This window comes from Antechinus flavipes, chromosome 2 (assembly GCF_016432865.1).
Source record: "Antechinus flavipes isolate AdamAnt ecotype Samford, QLD, Australia chromosome 2, AdamAnt_v2, whole genome shotgun sequence".
Lineage (NCBI taxonomy): Eukaryota > Metazoa > Chordata > Mammalia > Dasyuromorphia > Dasyuridae > Antechinus > Antechinus flavipes.
Genome location: NC_067399.1, coordinates 51,809,470 through 51,829,229, shown reverse-complemented (window position 1 = coordinate 51,829,229; position 19,760 = coordinate 51,809,470). Strand labels below are relative to the sequence as shown.

At 46.0% G+C, this 19,760-nt stretch overlaps 1 protein-coding gene across 1 annotated transcript in view; it reads left to right on the top strand.

Annotated features, from left to right (window-relative positions):
* ZFPM1 (zinc finger protein, FOG family member 1) overlaps nucleotides 1-19,760 on the top strand; it is a 183,981-nt gene that overhangs the window by 72,101 nt on the left and 92,120 nt on the right. Inside the window, exons 3-4 of the mRNA XM_051973537.1 lie at nucleotides 2,790-2,918; nucleotides 11,516-11,611. Of these exons, the coding sequence (XP_051829497.1) occupies nucleotides 2,790-2,918; nucleotides 11,516-11,611 (225 nt within the window). The remainder of the gene's footprint in view (nucleotides 1-2,789; nucleotides 2,919-11,515; nucleotides 11,612-19,760) is intronic.

Below are 19,760 nucleotides of genomic sequence, written 5' to 3'. Positions count from 1 at the left end.
ACAACCGATGAGGGGCCGGTGGGGCAGCCCGCGTGGAGGTCTCTGGTAGCCTCTTTGGGGCGGGCGGACGGGGTCGTCCTCTGCCTGGGACAGAGCCGGGAGGGGGGAGCGGCGCCCCCTTCCCACCCTCCCTGGCCGTCTGGGAGCAGATTCCCTCCGAGAGCGCCTTCAACAAAGCAGATAATTATTATTCTCTGCAGAACTCGGCATTGTTGCCACTTGTTACTGTTAATAATAATTCCAGCTTTGCTCTTTGCTCCAAGGAGCTGCAGGCACTTGTCGGAGAAGTATTATTATTCCTGGCCTGCCACAAATTAAGGGGGGGAAAGGGGGGATGCTTAGGGAGGAAGTGATTCGCCTCAGGGGGCTGTCCCTGCGCCTGGGTCCGCATTGGGGAATCTCGGGGGTTCCAGCCCAAGGAGGACCTGATCCCCGACGCCTTCCTTGGCACTAATCCTTAACTGGGATGACTGACTTTTCGGCGGGTACTCGGAGTTCTTACTTCCAGACGGGCACTCTACAGCCGTGCCCACTGACACGCTTCCAAATTTGTTGGTGCGCCAGACACCTCATTGATATCATCGCTGTTCCTTCCACACTCCATAACTCTCACCCCAAGATAGTCTCAGACACACCTAGTTTCAGGTAATAGTCAAAATGATTAATAACATTGATCAGGAAGTGTCCCACATCTCCCAGTGCAAGAAGGATCTGTTCAAAGACACACAGGGAAAAGCTCCGTTCTTTGGGTGTGAGCTGTGGAATTACTAGTAAATCGGGAAAAAGACAATCGTGAAATTAATAGTTCAGTCACCCCTTAAAGCCAGTGTTTGTACATTGAACATTAGATAATGCTTTGGGCTGATGTTAGAGATTAGCCCACTATTAATTATTAAGTTGGGCACAGAGCATCATAAAATCATTAAACATTAGCCCTAGGAAGGACACCAGATTTAACCTAGACCATCTTCCTTTTCACATGGCCCTGAGATTGCCTCCATTGTCCCCTCTCTCCCAAAGCTACCATCACTTCCACCCCAGCCCAGTGGGAAAGCAGCCCTGGGAAACGGGGATTCTTGGGGTGTGAGGATACAGTGGGGCCTCGAACTCGTAAATTTGTCATTTCCCTCCTTTGTGGAGTTGGGAAATGTTCTGAGAGGGTGGATCCTCCTCCTCGCTCCCCCATTCTCTTTTCTGTTCCAAAAAGCAAAGTGGGGATTTTCATTTCTTTGCTCAATGTTTGAAAGATTTCACTGGGCTCCTTCAGATAACTGGAGCCATTAAGGCTGGGCCGTGCTTTCAGAGCACCCAAGTCACGTGGGGGTTTTGGTGCCTCCCCTCAGACTGGCTGATTCAGGGAATGAGGGATCCTGTTCAGGAAAGCCTTCTGTTAGATGGTCTCCGGGGGTGACTCGGTGAAAGCCTAGAGCCGGGGTCCCTGAGCTCAGACATGCCCTAACTGGGTGTCCCTGGGGGAGTCAATGCCTTAATTGCCTTGACTGTAAAAGGGGGATTGTGACAGCACCTATCTCCTTACCAGGGTTTTTGTGATACTAAATGAGATAATACTGATAAAGTACTTTGTAAACCTTAAAGCGCTGCCTAGATGCTAGCCCTTATTATTTAAATATCCTACCTTGAATGGTATTTATTTAGGGTTATGCAATATCAGAACTGAAAGGGATCTTAGGGATGAACCACTTTGTCCTCGTTTTTACATCTAATTAGTGGAAGAGAAAGACTGGGATTCAAATTCAGCCTCTGTCACTTGCTTGCCTGGGTGACCCTGGGCATGTCACCCAATTTCTACATCTGTGAAATGGGTCAGATGACTGTTAGAAGCCTCTTTCAGCCCTACTGTAGTCAATGACCTTCATCACTCCTGCTCAAAACAGTTTGCCTATATACAAGTCAATAAGTGCCATATATATGGCTATATGGATCGGACACATTTTTGGACAGGGACAGTGGGGGATTTTTCTTACATATTTGTTGCAATGATTCTGTTTTTCTTTTATTGTCAAGATGGGGGTGAGAAGAAGAAAATGCATGCTTGTTAATTGGGAAAGAAAAGAGAAGAAAAGGGAAGGAAAGAATTAATTTATAATTTTTTATATATAAATAAAATTTATAATGTGTTTAAGGCTAAGAGCTGTGAGTTCTTGTCCATGTCCACAGCCAGGACCTGCTTTAGGGCTCTTCAGGTACCTTGGATGTCTCCAGGTCTTTCTAGCTTATTCCCTGCCCTCCTTCTCCTGATCTTTCTGCAAGCTGGAAGCCCAATGTACTCTTTTAGGAATGAGGTACCCCTTGCTCTCCATCCCTGAGAGTAGGATTGCCTTGGCCAGACCCTTCATTGGTGCATTTGATGGGATTTTACACCTGAGAGTCGGACAAACCCAGGTTCAAATGCTCTTTCAAACACTCAGACCAATCATTAAATTCTTTGGCTCTCACTCACCTCATCTGAAAAATGGGAATGCCATCCCCTCACCTACACCTTCCTGTGCAGCTTTAGGGCCAAATGGGGCTTCTGGAGTCAGTCAGGCAGGATGTCTTCTTCCCGTGATTTTCAACTACATCCTGCATCAACACGTTCTTTCTAGACTAAAAAGTTCTTTTTTGGTCTATTCCTTGCCTAGTTTTCAGGCCGGAATAGTGGCTCCCTCAGGTCTCCACAAGACCTCAATGTACCAGGCATGAGAGTAAGCGAGGTTGGGTCCCAGTTGGCTGTGAGCCCTTTGGAACCCCACAGCGGTATGACCGCCATATTGGTTTTCTTTTTAAAGGTTCTCTTGGTGACATGGAGGAAGGAGAAGACAATCAGGCCGAGGATGCCAGCCAATCAGAGAGAGAGGGAGGAGCTTCAGATCCTGAGGCCTCTGGAGAGTGTGACCCCGGGAGCCCTCCTTGCAGTGGTAAGCTATGCTCCTCTCCCCATCTAAGATTGGGCCAGTGGTCCTTGCCCAGGGTGTGCTCAGGAATTAGAAGTGGGTCCTAAAGATTTCAAAGTGTGCTCCAGGGAGTTTCCAAGACCCTTTCAAGGAGTCCTGGAGATCAAAACTATTTTCACAATAAGGCATAGATGTTATTTAAGTTGCTCGTTTTTCTGACTAGGTATCTGCAAGTTTTTTTTCATATATTTCAACCAAAACTACCTATTGTAATAGACTGAATGAATGCAGACGCAGATGAGAATCAAACTATCTTCCATTAAGATAGACATTAAAGAGATCTGCAAAAATATATGAAACAATGCTATTCTTACCAATTTTTTCTTGTTTGGGAAAATATAGTTTTTTTTTTTTAACTAAAAAATTATTTATGCTAATATATAAAAGTAATTTAAAAAATTTATCCATTTTCATTTCTACTACAATAAATATTAGTAAATATAACTAGAGATGTACTGATAAATGACTTTTCCAAAATCCAGTGTGTACATGGTTCACTTTTCAGTCAAATCAGCATTATTCTAATTTTCTTCATCACTCTGTTGTTTAGACAATCAATAAAAGCATAAATAAAGACTGGTTTTGTTCCTCTTGGGACCTAGGATGAGTTGGATCCAACATATCTCTAGACTCAGAGAAACAAAAGCTCACTGGGGTCCTTCCTAGTTTTTGAGAGAGTGGAAGGTCCTGCAATCCCAGAAGGCAGAGAGAACTTCCAGCTTTAAGGATGGTTAATTGTTAGTGCTAGAAGAGACTTTGTCTTCATTTTTCTCTCAGTATGGGGAGCTCTTCCTTACCCGTGCAGACAGTGGCCTCCTGTCTAATTTAGACTTGGGACACACAGAAATTAAATGTACTTGCGCAGGGTCACATATGTGTCAGTCAGGATTTTCCTGAGGTTGACCAGCTTACTCCAAGGATGTTGAAGATTGCGGGGCGGGAGGAGCTGGGGAGGACGCATCTAAAGCCCCACAGTTAGGGAGGCCAAACTGTGGCTCCTGACCCCCATGGCTTGTCTGAGAGGAGGCAGGCAGGGACACTGACCCAAGGCATTATGGGTTACCCTCTGCCAGCGTAGTAGAGCAGGAGGGGGTAATTATCTGGGGTTTCTTCCTTCCCTTCTCCCACTAAAGGACCTTTGGGTCTCTGCTATCCAGATTGGCCATTAGGCAGGGAGCCAAGTTGCTGACACCTTGGAGGTTAATTAATTGGAATTTATCCCCTGGCCCTGCCCAAGAGCTCTTAATTAATTACCCATAAGGTATTTTTCTCTTCCTTACAATCGCCCAACATGGGAGTCTACTCTGGGGAGCTTTAATAGCTGAGAAAAAAGGAAACCCGAATCTCTAGGTGGGTCCATCAGCCTTTGCCAGCGACCTTCACCTTCCCTCTGGTTTAGGGCCACCACCCACTGAAGGCTGATTTTCCCCTCTGTAAGATTAGGAGGGCCTACGCCTGTGTCCCCGAGCCTGCCTCCATCAGATTCATTCTCCTTCTGTAAGAGCCCTCTCCTTCATGGAGATTCAAGGAGAAGGAAGCTTTCCTAAGCTGCATCTTTCTGCCTTGGGCCTCTCCAAGAGAGTCTTCAGCTCCTTTTAGAGGACAGTAATTATTGCCGGGAGACAAAACCTACAACTTCTGCAGGCTAACTGATCTGGGAAAAGGCCTCTCCCCCGTCGGAAGCTCCAGACTCCCCCTCGGTGCTTCAGACTTCAGGGCACTCCTTCTGTGCAGTGAGAGGATTTGCTGAGAAACCTGGTTGACCTGAATCAGGGAAGGACGCGTCTTGGAAGCAGTAGTGAACCATTGAGCATCTTTAAGTAGTAAGAGAGCTGCTAGTTCATTCTGTGACTTTGATTCTATCCAATTCAGTTCATAAACATTTATTAAACTCCTACTTTGGGTCAGGGACTGTGCTAAGCAATGAAAGTCTTGGGGAGTCACTTCCCTTTCCTGATCTATAGAATGAGGGTGTTCATAAAGATCTAGATGGACAGGGAGTATTACAGATCTTTTGAGGAACTTGTTAAGAGTCTACTGCCAAAGTCAAGGGCTTTGTAGCAAATACCAGCCTCAGCTGTCCATGTGGCCTCTTCTCTCCTGCCCGTTAGTTTTGCCTTAACTAAACTAACCGACTAGTTTAACAAAACTAACTAATATGATACGGGGTGTTCCACAATGTGGAGACAAATACTTTCTACTTCAGACAGCCCTCTGCCTTAGTTTCCTTCTCTGTAAAAATGAGGATAATAATAGCACCTACTGTCCCGGTTGTTGAGGGGATTGAATGAGATAATGGGTAAAGCATTTTTCAAAAGCACAAAGGACAGTATAAATGCCAGCTATCATCATCATCTTATCTCATCTCTTTTTTGATACCAAAATCGGCCTTCATGATTTCCCAGCACTCTGTATTGATTTTGGGGGTTGTCATTGACATTCTCTCCATTCACATTGTGGAACTCACAGAATCTATCCTGTTTTCCTGGTATGACTTACTCCATTCTGGGTCTTCTGGTGGATTCTGTGTTCTTCAGCTCCATCGTTTTTTATAGCGTAGTAATTCTCCCATTATGTCCGTGTGATGTAATTGACTTAGCCATTCCCCAATTAACACACATCTCCTTTCCCGTTCTTGGCTACCAGAAAACACTGTTGCTAATGCTATTTCAGTAGAGGCCTGCCTTTCTGTCTTTGACCGCTTTGGTGGGTGTGCTTAGCAGTGGAATTTCTGAGTTAAAGGGCACGAACATTGCAGCGATTTTTCTTGCATAACTCCAGATTGTTCTGCCGAACTGTTGAACCAATTCACAGCTCTACGAACGGCGTGTTAGTGGCCCTGCCTTTCCATCCTCCCACCTTTTGTCTCACCATCTCTCGATGGGAGGTGAAAGTTCAGAGCTGTTTGCTTTGCATTTTTCTATATTAGTGATTTGGAACATTCTTTGCTATGGTTGCTACTAGTTGGCAATTCTTTTGAGAACTGTTTGCTCATATTCTTTGTTTATCTGCCAGGTCCTTGCTTTTTAAGCAGAAGCTCTATAAAGATCTCCAGAGCTATAGCTGGTTGCCTAATAGCTTATATTTTTGTAGCTCTATAAGGTTTACAGATCCCTTACAACCATGTAAGGGAAACGGGGAAAGGCTTCCCTGCAATTTAAGAGTGAGGAGATTGAAGCCCAGGGAGGTTTTGTGATTTGCCTCTGGTCACACGGTTTTGTGTGTTTAAGTGCAGGAGCGGGATTCACAATCAGGTGTTCTGACTCAGGTCAGTTTGCTACGCCTCCCTCCATCCCTTTACTTAGCTTGGAAGAGGGCTAAGTCCTAAGTAAGCAAAAGCAAAGTAATTCTCAGAGAGGAAGCTACTGCCTTGAGCCTTCATGGGAAGTCCAGCTTATCTTTGTGATGTGGGGGATAAAAGCGGACAGAGTTCTTGCAACCACAATCAGAAGCCACTGCATTGGCTGCCCAGAGATGGGCGGCAGCTTCTGCCGGGCAGGGGGTCCCAGCTGGGTCCCTAAGCCCTGACCTGGTAGTTTCAAGCTGCAGATGTGGTTCTTGCAGTTCCTGAGGAACTAAAGTGGACTTCAGGACAAATGGAGGAAAAATGTTGGAGGATCTCATTAGTGTCAGCCAGGACTGAGACCAGAGGTGGAAGGGCCCACGGCCCAGACACTAGGCTCTGGGTGGTGCTATGGCCAGGCTTTCTTCTCCTGGCTGCCTCCACCTTGGATCCAAGGCTCTTTGGGAATCTTAAGGAAGTAGCTTCTTAAGAATCCAAGAAATGGAGTCCTTTACTGAATGAGATCGGGCTCCTCCTTTTCCTTCACAAGACTATTCTCCCTAGAAAGTTAAAGGTCAATAGCAGGGACCACAAGGGCCCCACTGAAGAGAGACCTCAGTAATAGGGACTTTTTCAGATAGGGGCTTATCTCACTATCTAGGGCTGGGAGCCTTCTCTACTTCAAGGGAATCATTATCAGCCTTAGAAATGTGACCCCTTCAGAGTATTGCTGCAATTTCTCCTGTGAGGGCCAGAGGAGGGTTTAAAGGTTTCTAATCCCAGTGGTTTGTGTCTTCTTAAAGGAACTCTTTGACTATGGAATTGGAGAGAGGTGGAGGAAAAACAGGAGGTGGGAAGAAAACTATAGAAACGGGGTTTTTCGTGACCAGTATTTTTCTTTGCAGACTACTTACCTCCAATGACAAATGGCACATCAGTACTTATAATGTCTCTCTCTGTCTCTCTCTCATATATATATGAATATCTTTCTCTCCTGATAAACACATCCATTTCTTTATGTTAGGGAATGTTTAATTTCTCTTTGTGTCTCCTATGCTTAGTGCTGAGCCGAGTAAATAAGCAGATGCTTTCCTCATCTGTAAAACTAATTAGAATCAGGAAGATTGCATCTTGAGTTCAAATCTGGCCTCCGGCACTTACTAGCTGTGTGTCCCTGGGCACTGTTTGCCTCTGTTTCCTCATATGTAAAATGAGCTGGAGAAGGAAATGGCAAATCACTCCAATCACTCTGGTCTTTGCCAAGAAAACCCCAAATGGCGTCACAGAGACTCATACGAGAATGAAAACAAATGAACAGTCACGGCAGTAAAGAGCTTGGAGCAGGTCTGCAAAAGGCTAAGATCTCCTTCATCTCACATTCTGTAGTTCTGTCGTCAAAAAACCAGATCTAGAACGAGAAGGAGCCTCGGCAGCCGTGTGGAGCCTCCCCTCATTTTGCACACGAGCGTGTAGTACTGAAGTAACTTGCTCTGAATTGCCCTTGAGCCTCAGTCGTGGCTGTTGTGACACCGTTGTAGGATGTGAAAGCATATCTTTGGTCAGAGTTCGGACACTCTTGGAGCCTTCCCTTGGCTCTTTGAGAAGAGTGAAGCAGGAGGGCTTCATCCTAACCGAGACTCCGCTCACAGGTTCCCCCCAAGCTTCTTCCGTGGGCCCAGTGGCTGATGAACCCCTTCTAGTCCCTCTCCCCAGAACACCTTGTCTTCCCCAGTCGAATGCAAACTCTAAGCTCTAGCTCTAATCCCCAGTGCCTATAGTTTAGTCCTATCCTGAACTGACAGTAAATGTTGATTGAGTGATTGATTGATTGATTTTATGTTTATCTAGAGCAGTTTTCCAAGATATGTAGCAGTCCATGAAAAAAAAAAAACCTATGTTAGCAACATTTAAAAATGTTTTCAAAAATGAGTTTTTTCCTCTCAAATATTAGATGTGATTTTTGTTGTTGCTCTTCAATTGTTTCTGTGATGTCCAGCTCTTCATGAACTCATTTGGGGAAGTTTGCTATTTCTTTCTGAGACAAATGGGGTTAAGTTACTTGCCTAGAGTCACACAGCTAATAAATGTCTAAGGCAGGATTTAAATTCTAGGCCAGATGCTCTATCTATTGTTCCACATAGCTGCCTTAAATATGATATTGCTGTATCAAAAAACTTTTCACATGCATCATTTTAGGGGATTGGATCCTGCTCCAATAATTTCCCAGCAGCCACTGAGGGGAGACGGAGGTTTGCCGACATATTTGGTATCTCTCAGGCCACTGCCAGCCCACAATGCCAAATCAGCACTTTGGGGTTCTTTCAATCTAAGTCACTTCTAAAGATGATCGATGGTCAGATTAAATTGAGGAACAATGGTATAGTCCTAGCAAATGTTAGTCCCTAGTGCGAGAAGTCAGGCAGAAGGAGCTCCGGGGTGGAAATTAGGAGACCTGGTATCCAGCCTCACCTGGGACTGACATTCTGGGAAAGGAGAATAACATCCAGAGATAAGGAACATGTTATATATATACAAACTAATTACAAGGAAGGAATCGCTAACAATGCGGGGTGATTCAAAAAGGTTTGTAGGCTGGTGCTGGGGCTAAACCTTGAATGGAGATAGAAAATTAAGAATTAAGGAGAGAGGGCATTTCAGGTATGGGTCAACTTAAACAAAAGCATGGAGGCTGGATCTTAAGCCTGGTAGTTCTGAGCTTGCTTCCTGATTTCTAAAGGCTGGGGAATAATGTTTGTATAAAGTCTGTCTCCCCCCCATAGGCACAGACTAAATCTTTAAGCTTTTTGGAAATAGGAATTACCAGTGATTTGGATTCAGTATTAGGAAACACATTTTATTCCTGACTTTTCCTCTAATGCACTGTATGGCCTTAAATTCTTTCCTCTCTCTTGGGTCTCAGATGTCTCAGTTGTAGAACTGGGCTAAGTGGACTTTCTAAGGCTTGTTCTTTCAAGGTCTGGTAGTTTATGATTAAACCCAGAGGAAAAAATGTCGGACATTCAGTCTGAGCTGGAAGGGGCTTGAGAGGCCATAGAAGGCAACCCTCTCTCATCTTACAGACAAACACATCGAAGCTAGAGACGTGAGTTGACTTTTCCCCAAGGTCACCCCGGTAGGAAGTATCCCAGCTGGCCTTTGGGCCAAGCAGCCAGCCCAGCCCTCTGCCCAGGGCTCCTGCTGAGCAAGGGGACCTGCTTTGTTAGGGGGGCGCGAGTTGGGAGGCCAAGGTGTGTTCAGCCATGTCTTCCTCTCTGTTCCTCCCCACCCCCAGCCCCAAGTAGAGGCCGGCGATGGAAGCCCATCCCTTACAGGCGATAAGAAATCGAGTTGTGTGGTTTGGCCCCTTCTGCCTATCTCTCCCCGCCCCCATTCCTGACCACATCCTTCTCCCATTTGTGGCCCTCAGAGAGTTCTCACTCCCACCCAGGGTTGGGGGAAATCAGTCCGACACCTGGATCCTGGTCTTTCACCCAGAAATCAATAGCCAAGCCTTTTATGGGAACTCAGCCCCAGATAACAGGGAAGCGGGTTTAAAAAAAGTCCCATCAGCCCCTTGGTGCATAGGCAGCTGGAGCCCAATCTTCTGATCATTGGAGCCGATAAGAGGCTGTTGGGATTGTCCGGGTTGCAAAGCCTCCTCGAACTGACCGAGCCCACCCTGAGCCTCCTGCCTCTGTGCCCGCCCCGAGGGGGGTTAACTGCCCAGCCCTGAGCCGCCTCGTGTGTATGGGTGACGTGGGTGGGCAGCGAACAGCCGGCAGCGGGCTCCCCTTTCTCCCCCAAGCCGGGGGATGCATTTCCATGGAGCCGCCCCTTCTCTTGCCTGGTTCCTTTCCCTTGGGGTGGGGGACACACATTTTTCCAATGACGTGTCAGGGCTTAGGAGTATTAGGGAACGGATGGAATCACAGGGAACTGAACTCCCAACCTTGGTTTTTGGAACACGTTCTCTCACCTAAGGTCCGCACGCGTGGAAGGGACCTGACACGCCGGGTAACGCAATACCACCCCCTCGCTTTCCGGATGAGGGAACTCGGGGCAGGGAAAGAGATGGGCCAGAGGCCCTTAGGTGGCGGGGGGTCCCTTGTCCCCCTCCACCCAGAAGTGGCCCGGGATCCTCTCCAATGTAGGCCCACCGGGGCTCTGGAGAGCAAGGGAGCGGCGGCCGGGTTTGGGATTTGGTGGTGGGAGCAACAACTTGTCAAAGGGCAAGTGGTTCGTTGGTGTAGACTTTGACCCCGGCCGGTCTAAAAGGGAAGCCGGAGGCGCGTTATCTGATGGCAGAGCTGATGCAGAGCGCGCAGATAGGGCAGGGGGTGCGGTGGGGGCGGGGAGGGCCGCCGGGAGCTGGGAACAGCAGCCCGGGTTGCACCTGGTACTGGCCTGTTTTGATAAAAAGTTGATAGGGTCGATAACGTTGGGCGGCTGCAGCCACCACTGCTCTTGTGGCCACAGAGGAAAGCTTTCACCGGGATGGATAAAAATCAATATGCCATCTACTTTGATTTATAGCCAAAAATAATAGGACTTTTATACGGCATGATTGATTTATTTGATGTTAATCATCGGCTTATCGCCGGCATTAATAATCTGAAATGGCGGTGACGTCACCCTGGGCGTGCTTTCTGGTGCCCATCGATTGGGGCCACCGTGGTTATCAGCCCCGGGATGTAAAGGCAAACATGTACTTTGCGCACTAATCTGTCCCACTGTCATATGCACACGGGCTTATCGGCAGCATCTCCAACAGCAGTTAATAAGAGAAAAATAATTGTTATCAAGTTGCTAGGCAGATCCCACCCACGGAGCAGGGCCCCGGAGCCGCGCCGAGAGGCGGCCACAGGGCCCGGGAAGGCGGGAAGGGTGATCCCTCTGCCTGTTCTAATTATTAACCGAGCCGTCATTATTAGTGTTCTGCTGCTGTTAATCAAAGAGGCCGCAGAGGTTCCAAGCACCAGGAAAAAATGGCGGTAGCTGCGCTGCTGGTGGCCCCCCATACCTCTCCAATCCCCCCGGGCTCCTTCCAAGGGCTCTGTCCTTTCTTCTGTCCAGGCACTCGGGGGCTCGCCACTGAGCTGAGGGCTGGACAATCATAAGTCTGAACCTGAGGCCCCTGTTGGCAAAAAGGCAAAAGACCCCTCCGGGGTGGGGCAGGGGAGGAAGGGAGGGATGGTGAGGGAAGGCTGCCCAAAGGCCCCGCGCCGCCTCGCCCCTCAGCTCAGGAGCAGGAAAAGTGACTCTGCTTTTACCCCAACAGAAGGAGACGTTCAGGAAAGCCCAGAGGGCCCCAAGGAGCCGGAGGAGCAGGAGCCTGACCGCGGCCCAGGAGAGGCGAGCCCGTGGAATGGGCCAGGTAACCAGCCGTTCGACCTCCATCCCCTCCCCCCCTCGCCATCTCCCCATCTGCTGAGGGCCCTGCACAGCAAGAGCTGGGATGGGACGGATGGGGACGCACCGAGAAGACCTTGGTCTCCTCCGAGAGAATTCCTTCAAGCATGGCAGGATTCGAGATCCTCCTTCCCTTCGTGGCCTGATTCTTGTGAAATCATTCTTCGTAGTGCTTTCTCTTCCTCTTTTCCTCTGCCTTAGTTTCTTCCCTCTACCTCTCTTATCCTTGATTTTTTTTCCATTTCCTTCTTTTCCATTTTGCCCAGTCTCTTTTTCCCCCTCCCCATCCCATTTCCCTCTCTCTTCCTCCTCCCTCTCCCTTTTTCTTTCTTCCTCTCCTTCTTCTTCCTCCTTCCTCTCCTTCCTCTTCCTCTTCCCTCTCCCTTTTTCTTTCTTCTTCTCCTTCCTCCTACCTCTCCCTTTCTCTCTCTTCCTCTCTCCTTCTCCTTTTCTTTCTCTCCCACTTCTTCTCCCTCCCATCCCATTTCCTCTTCTCCCTCTTCCTCTCCTTTTCTTTAGTTCAGAGGCTGTTTTGTTGTGGCCTGGACCCGTTGTCGGTTTGGTGAAATTCAGGACCCCCTTCTCAGAATAATGTTTAAAAAAAATACATTGATTATTTTGAAATAAATAAGATAAAATACCTAGATTAGAAAGAAAACCAATTATAATGGGGGGTGGGAGGAGGCAGGCTTTCCCCCATTCAAGCTCACAAACTCCAGAAAACTACTCAGGGACCTTGTTGCACAGTCCAGGTAAAGAGCTTCTGGTCTAGTGTCTCCCTCCTTTTTCCACTCCCCTGCCGCCTTTCCCCTCCCACTTCATCCCATCTTTCTCTGTCTCTTCCTTACTCTCATACCTGATATTCCCACCCTTGTTCCTATCACCTTCAGTCACGATCTTTCCCTCCCTCCCTCTCGCTTCTTATCATTCAGTATCCCTTTTTCGCTCTTCCTGGGATTGAGAGTTAAGTCTTTCCACCATAGCAAGAGTTAGGTTGACATGTTTTAGATAGTGAAATCTATCTTCTATGACTTCAGGGAGGTCCGTTATAGAAAGGGTCTTGGGAATGATTTTTTTAATAGCTTTTTATTTTCAAAATATTTGCAAAAATAGTTTTCAACATTCACCCTTACAAAATCTTGTGTTCCAACTTTTTTCTCCCTCCCTTAGATAACAAGTAATCCAATATATGTCAAATAGAGAATGAAGTTCTTGGATCATGATTCTCTTTCCTAAGACCGAGGATTCAAAGGAAGATACTGTGAGGCAAAAAATGGGAGGAAAGTCTGTCTGAGTTGTATCCTGAAGTATAATTAGTCCTGATAAGGAAGGAGAAAAGCTAAGTCTCAGTCAAATGCCCCCAGTGGTAGCATGGCCAGACCAGGCTGGCTGTTGTATTGGCTCTCATTCTACTCTAATGAAACTCTTTGGCAGAATACAGAGAGGTCTGTTTTCATTTTGCTGTGTCTGCCTTCCCTTTTTATAAATTTGGGCCCGGAAGGATAGGAAAGGGCAGAACTATTGAAGAGAGAAGAAAAGATGGCTATATGTATGTGATGAAGGGATGGATAGATGGCTAGAGTTTATTTATTCACTGAGTTTTTTCTGAGGACAAAGCTCTGGGTACTCAGGAACATACAGAGATGAACAAGGCTTGGTCCCTCCACTCCAGGAATCTGCCATCTGACGGAGGGGGAAAATAAAATGGTTGGGTGAACTAAGACTAGACACAAATAACTGCCATATTGGTTAGATTTTTTTAATCAAAGGATACTTGTTGAAATCCTGGCTTTCCTATTCATTACTTATAGGATATTGGGCAAGTGACTTAAATATCTGTAGGTCTGCTTTTGCGTAAAATATGAAGGTCAGACTGGGTGACTGCTAAGTTCCTTCTTTGTGAATATGATGAGTGCTATTAAGAGAGGTACAAATAAAATACTACTTGGGCTCAGAAAAGGGAGAACATGTGTCCACCTGGGAGTGATCAAGAAAACGCCTTTTGAGCTAGATTTTGCAGGTGAAGTAGGAGAGAGCATTCTGAAAAAAGAAACACTAAGCAGAGATGTAGAGATGAGAGAGCCCAGAGTAAGGATGGGGCAGGAGGAGGAAAGGAGGGGTGCTATAGATATTAGCTGCATTAATCCTAAATTAGTTAAAAATATAAAGAAAATAAAAGGAAAAGCCTTCAAAGAATGTATATGAAGAGCGACATAGAACATGGACTATACTTAGATTTCTGAATCTATTTTTTTTCTTTGTGTCTGTGTCTGGAAGGGGGCTTAGAAAGATTTCACCAGTGGAAGGATTTGGGTCATTTTTGAAAGAGACCTTGGAGTCAGATTAGAGAAAAGGAACAGATGGGTTATTTCACATTGCCCGAGGCAGAGACAAAAGCCTAAGTGCTTCTCCCTGTCATGGCTGATGGCATCTCTTCCCTCTGAGAAGGAGCTGGAGGTATGTGGCTTTGATCAAGGCTGACTTGAGGAAAGTAGCTTTGAGCCACTGGAAACCAGGCTTCTGTCTATTGTAGCAGTACTTTAGGGATTCGTGATTGTGTCCTTGTATATCAGTCAATCAATCAATCAATCAATCGACAAACATTTATTAAATGCCTGCTTTGTACCAGGAGCTGGGCCCAGGGAACTAAGACAGAAATGAAACAGTTGTTGTCTTCAAGGTGTTTATATTCCCTCAAGGGAGTTTTGCAAGTCTTAAAGCACTAAATAAATAATTGCTATTATTATTAAATGGTTGATTGTTAAACATGATGGTCATCGTGAGTGTAAACAATCCCTTCCCTAATGACCAATTCAGATTTAGCTAGACTGGTCCCAGGATGATGGCCACTGTTGAGCCTAGGTAAGATCTCCTGAAATGCTTACTTCTCTGGTGTAATCTCAAGGAACTAAATTTACCAGTATATACTGACAGAGTAAGGTTTTGTGGAGAAATGTACCCATTTATCAGATAGGAAATATCCAAAACCAGTGGAGAGATGCTCAAGAGTCAGAATAAGGAGGCCACGAGATAGCCTTATAGATGAGTCTTAAAAAAAACTTCTGGTTTAGGGTCCTCGGAGGAACCCAAGTGTAGCTAGAAATGCTTTGGGGGCTCCAGTGATAGCTCAGGGCAGTAGCCCCCAGAAGGATCTCGGCATATTATGAATTCCCGGGTTCTCTTATTTATCAGATCACAGAGCTGTAAGATATTTAGTCCAGGCCCTCATTTTTTCAGATAAGGAAATGGGCCTAGAGGTTAAGTGGCTTGTGTGAGGTCACACAGATAAAAAGCTTTAAAGACAGGACTTGGACCCATGTCCTCTGTCTTCTGAGTCAACATTCATTGGATTTTATCATGCTTCCCTCTTGTGATGGTTGACAAGGAAGATGAAAACCATGGTGGGTAGAAAGGGAATAGTGCAAAGTTACTGTAGTCAGAGTAATTGATAATAAAAGTAATCAGTAGCCTTTACCTAGTCCGTTAAGGTTTGCAAATAACTTTGCACATCTTATTTGATGTTTGAAGAAAGAGCTGGGAAAGGGGGTCACTATGCACCCCAGAAAACCCATATATGTGTGGCGGATTAGGAAGAGATTAGAAATGCCAGTTTTGAGAATGGTCTCTTTTGGTTATTTCCCCCTCTTTTACCACAAGCAGGAATCAATCGTATCACACCTTTTTCCTTTGCCTTCCTAATGTACGGCTCTGTGGCATTTCTTCAGGGCAAATAAACGGTGCTAGCCAACATGTCGTATGGGATGGGGGTCTTACTAAAAGGCCCTGTCTTGGTCCTTCTGTCCCCTTGGAGCAGAGATTCTAGAGCAAAACTGTGAATTCATCAGGTAATGGGAATCTTGCCTTTCTGGTTCGGCCATCAGACTGAGTGGCATTTTGAATTACCCCTGAGATGCCCTCTGCAAGGGGGAGCAGATTCTCCTGACATGGGTACCAGGACTGTCCCTCACTCGTCTTGTGAGTGGACACCCCCAGTTTGGAGAGGGTTTTCCCACATCTAGAGGGAAAAGCAGCCAGACTAGGAAGCACCCTTATTGCTGTGCTCAGATTCCTGAGTGCATCACGGGTAAGCTGGTGTTCAGCCCTTTCCCCATCTCTGCCCCCTTGCCTAGATATTTCCTCAGTGATCCCAAGCCACCTCCCCCTCCCTTCAATCTTCTCCAGGAAGGGAAACAGGCTCCCGGCAAAACTGATAACACTGGCCCTTCCGGGATGGGCTGACAGGAAATCTTAGGCCTCCCAAGTCTAATCAGCCTGTCTCTCTGCTCCCTCCTTCCCTGCTCTCGATGACCATTATGGGAGGTGGAGGAAGGGAATATAGGCTGACTCAACAAAACTTTCCCAACCGCCAGGCCATTCAATGACCAGTCTGACAGCCAATGTGTTCAGAGAAGCCTCTGGGCAACCACTATTCAGCCCAAGGGCCGACTGGTCATGGTCTCAGTTCCCTGCCTTTAGCCAACGATCTCAATTACTCTTGGTGAACAGGGCAGGCGGGAGACATCCCTGAGATATTCTGACCACAGAAGTGGACAGTGAAGGACAAAAAGCCAAAGATCCACCTGTTAATATTCATCAAGAACACTTTACCGTTTGAGGGAAGCATGATCCCTCTTCTCCCCCATTTACTTCCTTCTCAGTAGGCAATGTCCATCTGTCATTCAACAAATATTTACTAAATGACTATTAAGGGCCAGCAACTGTGCTAGTTTTTGGAGATACAAAGATAAAAGTCCCTATTTCCCAAAGAAACACGTTATTCCTGTCTTCAAAGAGCTTATATTCTATCTAGAGGAACAGAATATCCATAAATAAAAAATAAGTATCAAAGGGGAAGGACTTGTTCTTAACCCTTCCCACTTTATGAACAGTCCCATTGATTCCCCTTTCATTGACAGTCTGCTAAGTCCATCTGATACCTGCTGGGTTTCATTGGTTTTATATAATGACCAATCACTGCTTAGGAGGGCAGGCAAAGTAGCTCCTGTCTGTCTAGCACTTGGAAGGTTTATGCACTGCTCTATGAAGTAGGTGTGCCATTCCTCCTTTTTAATTATGAAGGAACAGAAGCTCAGAGGAATGGGATTTGCCTTGGATTTTCTAGCCAATGCTGCATCCACTAATCAGTCCCCTAACAAACATATTATGCTCCTTCCATATGCACGACGCCGTGCTGCCATGTTCTTCCCCTTCAAAGCTTTTGGGAAGGCAAGACTAACATGAAATAATATTGAGGAACAGAAGACATTCTATGTAAATACCTGCTCAGTTGTGTGTTTTAGATTATTAGAAAGGTGGCAGGCGTGGTTGGTAGAGAGTGGACCTCAAAGCCAGGAAGAACAAGGCCCAGGTAACATGGTAAGGCAGCCCACTTTCCGTGATCTTGGCAGTTCTGTCAGAGTATAAGTTTCAGAACAGTTAATGATCTGTATTGGTGGGAGCTCGCCGTACTCATGAATTCATATCTGGACCTCCCCAAAGTGGGGAAAGATGTATAAATGGTAGAAGAGAACCGTTAATGATCCGTATTAGTGGCAGGATAATGTCTGGGAGCTTGCCGTGAAATCACAGGTCTGGACCCCCCAAAAGTGGGGAAGAGATGCATAAATGGTGGAAGAGAACAGGGAAGATCAGTGCTTCAGGGAAGACTTCGTGGAGGAGGTAGCCTGGCCTGAAACTTGAATGATGAATAGAATTTGAAGAAACAGTGAGCACAGAGTGTGCTGGGAAAAAGGGATAATTGGAAAGGCTCCAGTGTCAAGGCACAGTCTATTTAAAATAGATGTAAATGACACAAGGCATAATGAGCTGTCACTATCTTGCCAGTAGGGGAGAAGACCCATTTAACTCACTTTCAGGACCCTGAGATAAATACTAATGACATTTCCCTTAAATCCAGACCTAGCCTCAGTGACGCCAGGTATCTCTCGGAGCTGTGACCCTGACCCTTCCTTCCCTGAGGTCTTGCTTCAGCTATGTGGCCACACCCCCAGGCTTGGAGGTTGGTCTCGGGAGGAATCAGTCCCTGCAAAAGACTGACCACCTGCTCACTTCTCTGCCGGGGACCTTCCTGTGGCTCACTGTTCACTGGCCCTCTCCCTCTTTCAGAGGGAGTCTGGAAATGCATGCCCGGGAGGAGACTGAGGATGGAATTCCCATTTTTCTCTCGAGGTCATGGCGGGGGAGTGAGAGAAACACACAAATATGTGTGGGGTTTTGGAGGGGGATGGAAGACAGAGGGGCTTTGTTGACTGAGATCAGCAAGGACCAGAGGTGCTCTTTGTTATCAGTGACAAATGCTACAAAGATGAGCTGCTGTTTATAGGATGGCAGCTTGAGGTCTCTGACCTCAAGTCGTTACTTGGAATCATCAAATGTCAGAGCTTGGAAAAGACCTTAGAATTCATCTAGTCCAGACCCTATACTTGACAGATGAAGAAAATGAGGCATTAGATAGTGAAGAGATTTGCCAATAGATATTACCAGTGACATATAGATTACCACTTCTGGGGGCAACCCCCCTCCCCCTTTTAAAATTTATTATTAAAACTTTTTATTTTCAAAACATATGCATAGATAATTTTCAACATTCAACCTTGCAAAAACTTGTGTTCCAAATTTTTCCCTCTCTTCCCCCCACCTCCTCTCCTCGATGGCAAGTAAACCAATATATGTTAAACATGCAATTTTTCTATACATATTTCCACAATTATTATGCCACGCAAGAAAAATTAGTTCAAGGGGAAAAAAAGAAAATAAAATGCAAGCAACAACAAAAAGAGTGAGGATGTTCTGTTATGATTCACACTCAGTTCCCACAGACTTCTCTCTGGGTGTAGATGGCTCTCTCCATCATAAGACCATTAGAACTGGCCTGAGTCATCTCGCTGTCAAAAAGAGTCACGTCCATCAGAATTGATCATCATATAATCTTGTTGCTGTGTACAATGATCTCTTGGTTCTACTCACTTCACTCAGCATCAGTTCATGTAAGTCTCTCCAGACCTCTCTGAAATCATCCCGCCGATTGTTTCTTATAGAACAATATTCATATATCACAATTTACTCAGCCATTCCCCAACTGATGGGCATCCACTCAGTTTCCAGTTTCTTGCCACTACAAAAAGGGCTGCCACAAACATCTTTGCACATGCGAGTCTTTTTCTCTCTTTTATGTAGGGGTAAAAACTCTTTAGCACTGAGAATACAGCATGGCAAAGTAGAAAAAGAATGGAAGGTTGGAATAAAAAGACCTGAATTTGAATAACCATGACTTATTCACTGGGGTCATTTCCCCCTCTCTGTAGGTCCTTTCAGCTCTTTCTAAGAGACAGCTCTATGCTAAGGGATAGCACCAGGACTAGAATGAGTGTCTTGACTCTCAGGCCAATATTTTGTCTCTTACAACTTTCTTGCCCTATTCCTTTAGCCAAGTGACTTGACTTAGTCTCCTTATCTGTAAAATAGGGAAATATACCCTGCCCTACCTCACAGGGATATTGTAAGGCTCAAATGAGATCATGGATATGGAAGAAGCATGGATATGAGAGTTGGGGTGTAAGATGCAAATATATTTTGTATGTCACTCTGCTAACTTGGAGGAATAGAAGCTTAATGAAAAAGGAGGGGAGGGTTAGATCAGCTTTTTCCCCCAACATTCCTGAAGAAAAGTTTTATTTTTCCAGACTACTGGGAAGGAAAAAATGGCACCTGCTATTGGGTTCTGGGAATCTTCACCCTTGGGATTTCAGATACTCATTTTTCCCTTACCCCCAGGACCAGGGGTTTTAAGATTGGCAAAGATCACAGTGGATTTGGCTTGTTTTTTGTTAGAAGGTGGTTCCCCCTCCCCTTCTTTTTCAGATCAGTGAGGGTTATTTTATTTTATTTTTTGGGAGTTATTTGCATTCTTTATGGAAAAGAGATTTTTATTATCGGCTGCTCCCAGCCCATCGCTGTTCTGGTAATTGGAGTGATATTAATTTCTGTGTGGTAGGGAGTTGATGGCAGCCCTGCGATGCCGGTCCGATAGGCTGTTCCTCTCACACTAACCGCGGTGATAGGCGTTCTATCAGCCTTCTTGCAGGCGCTGCACT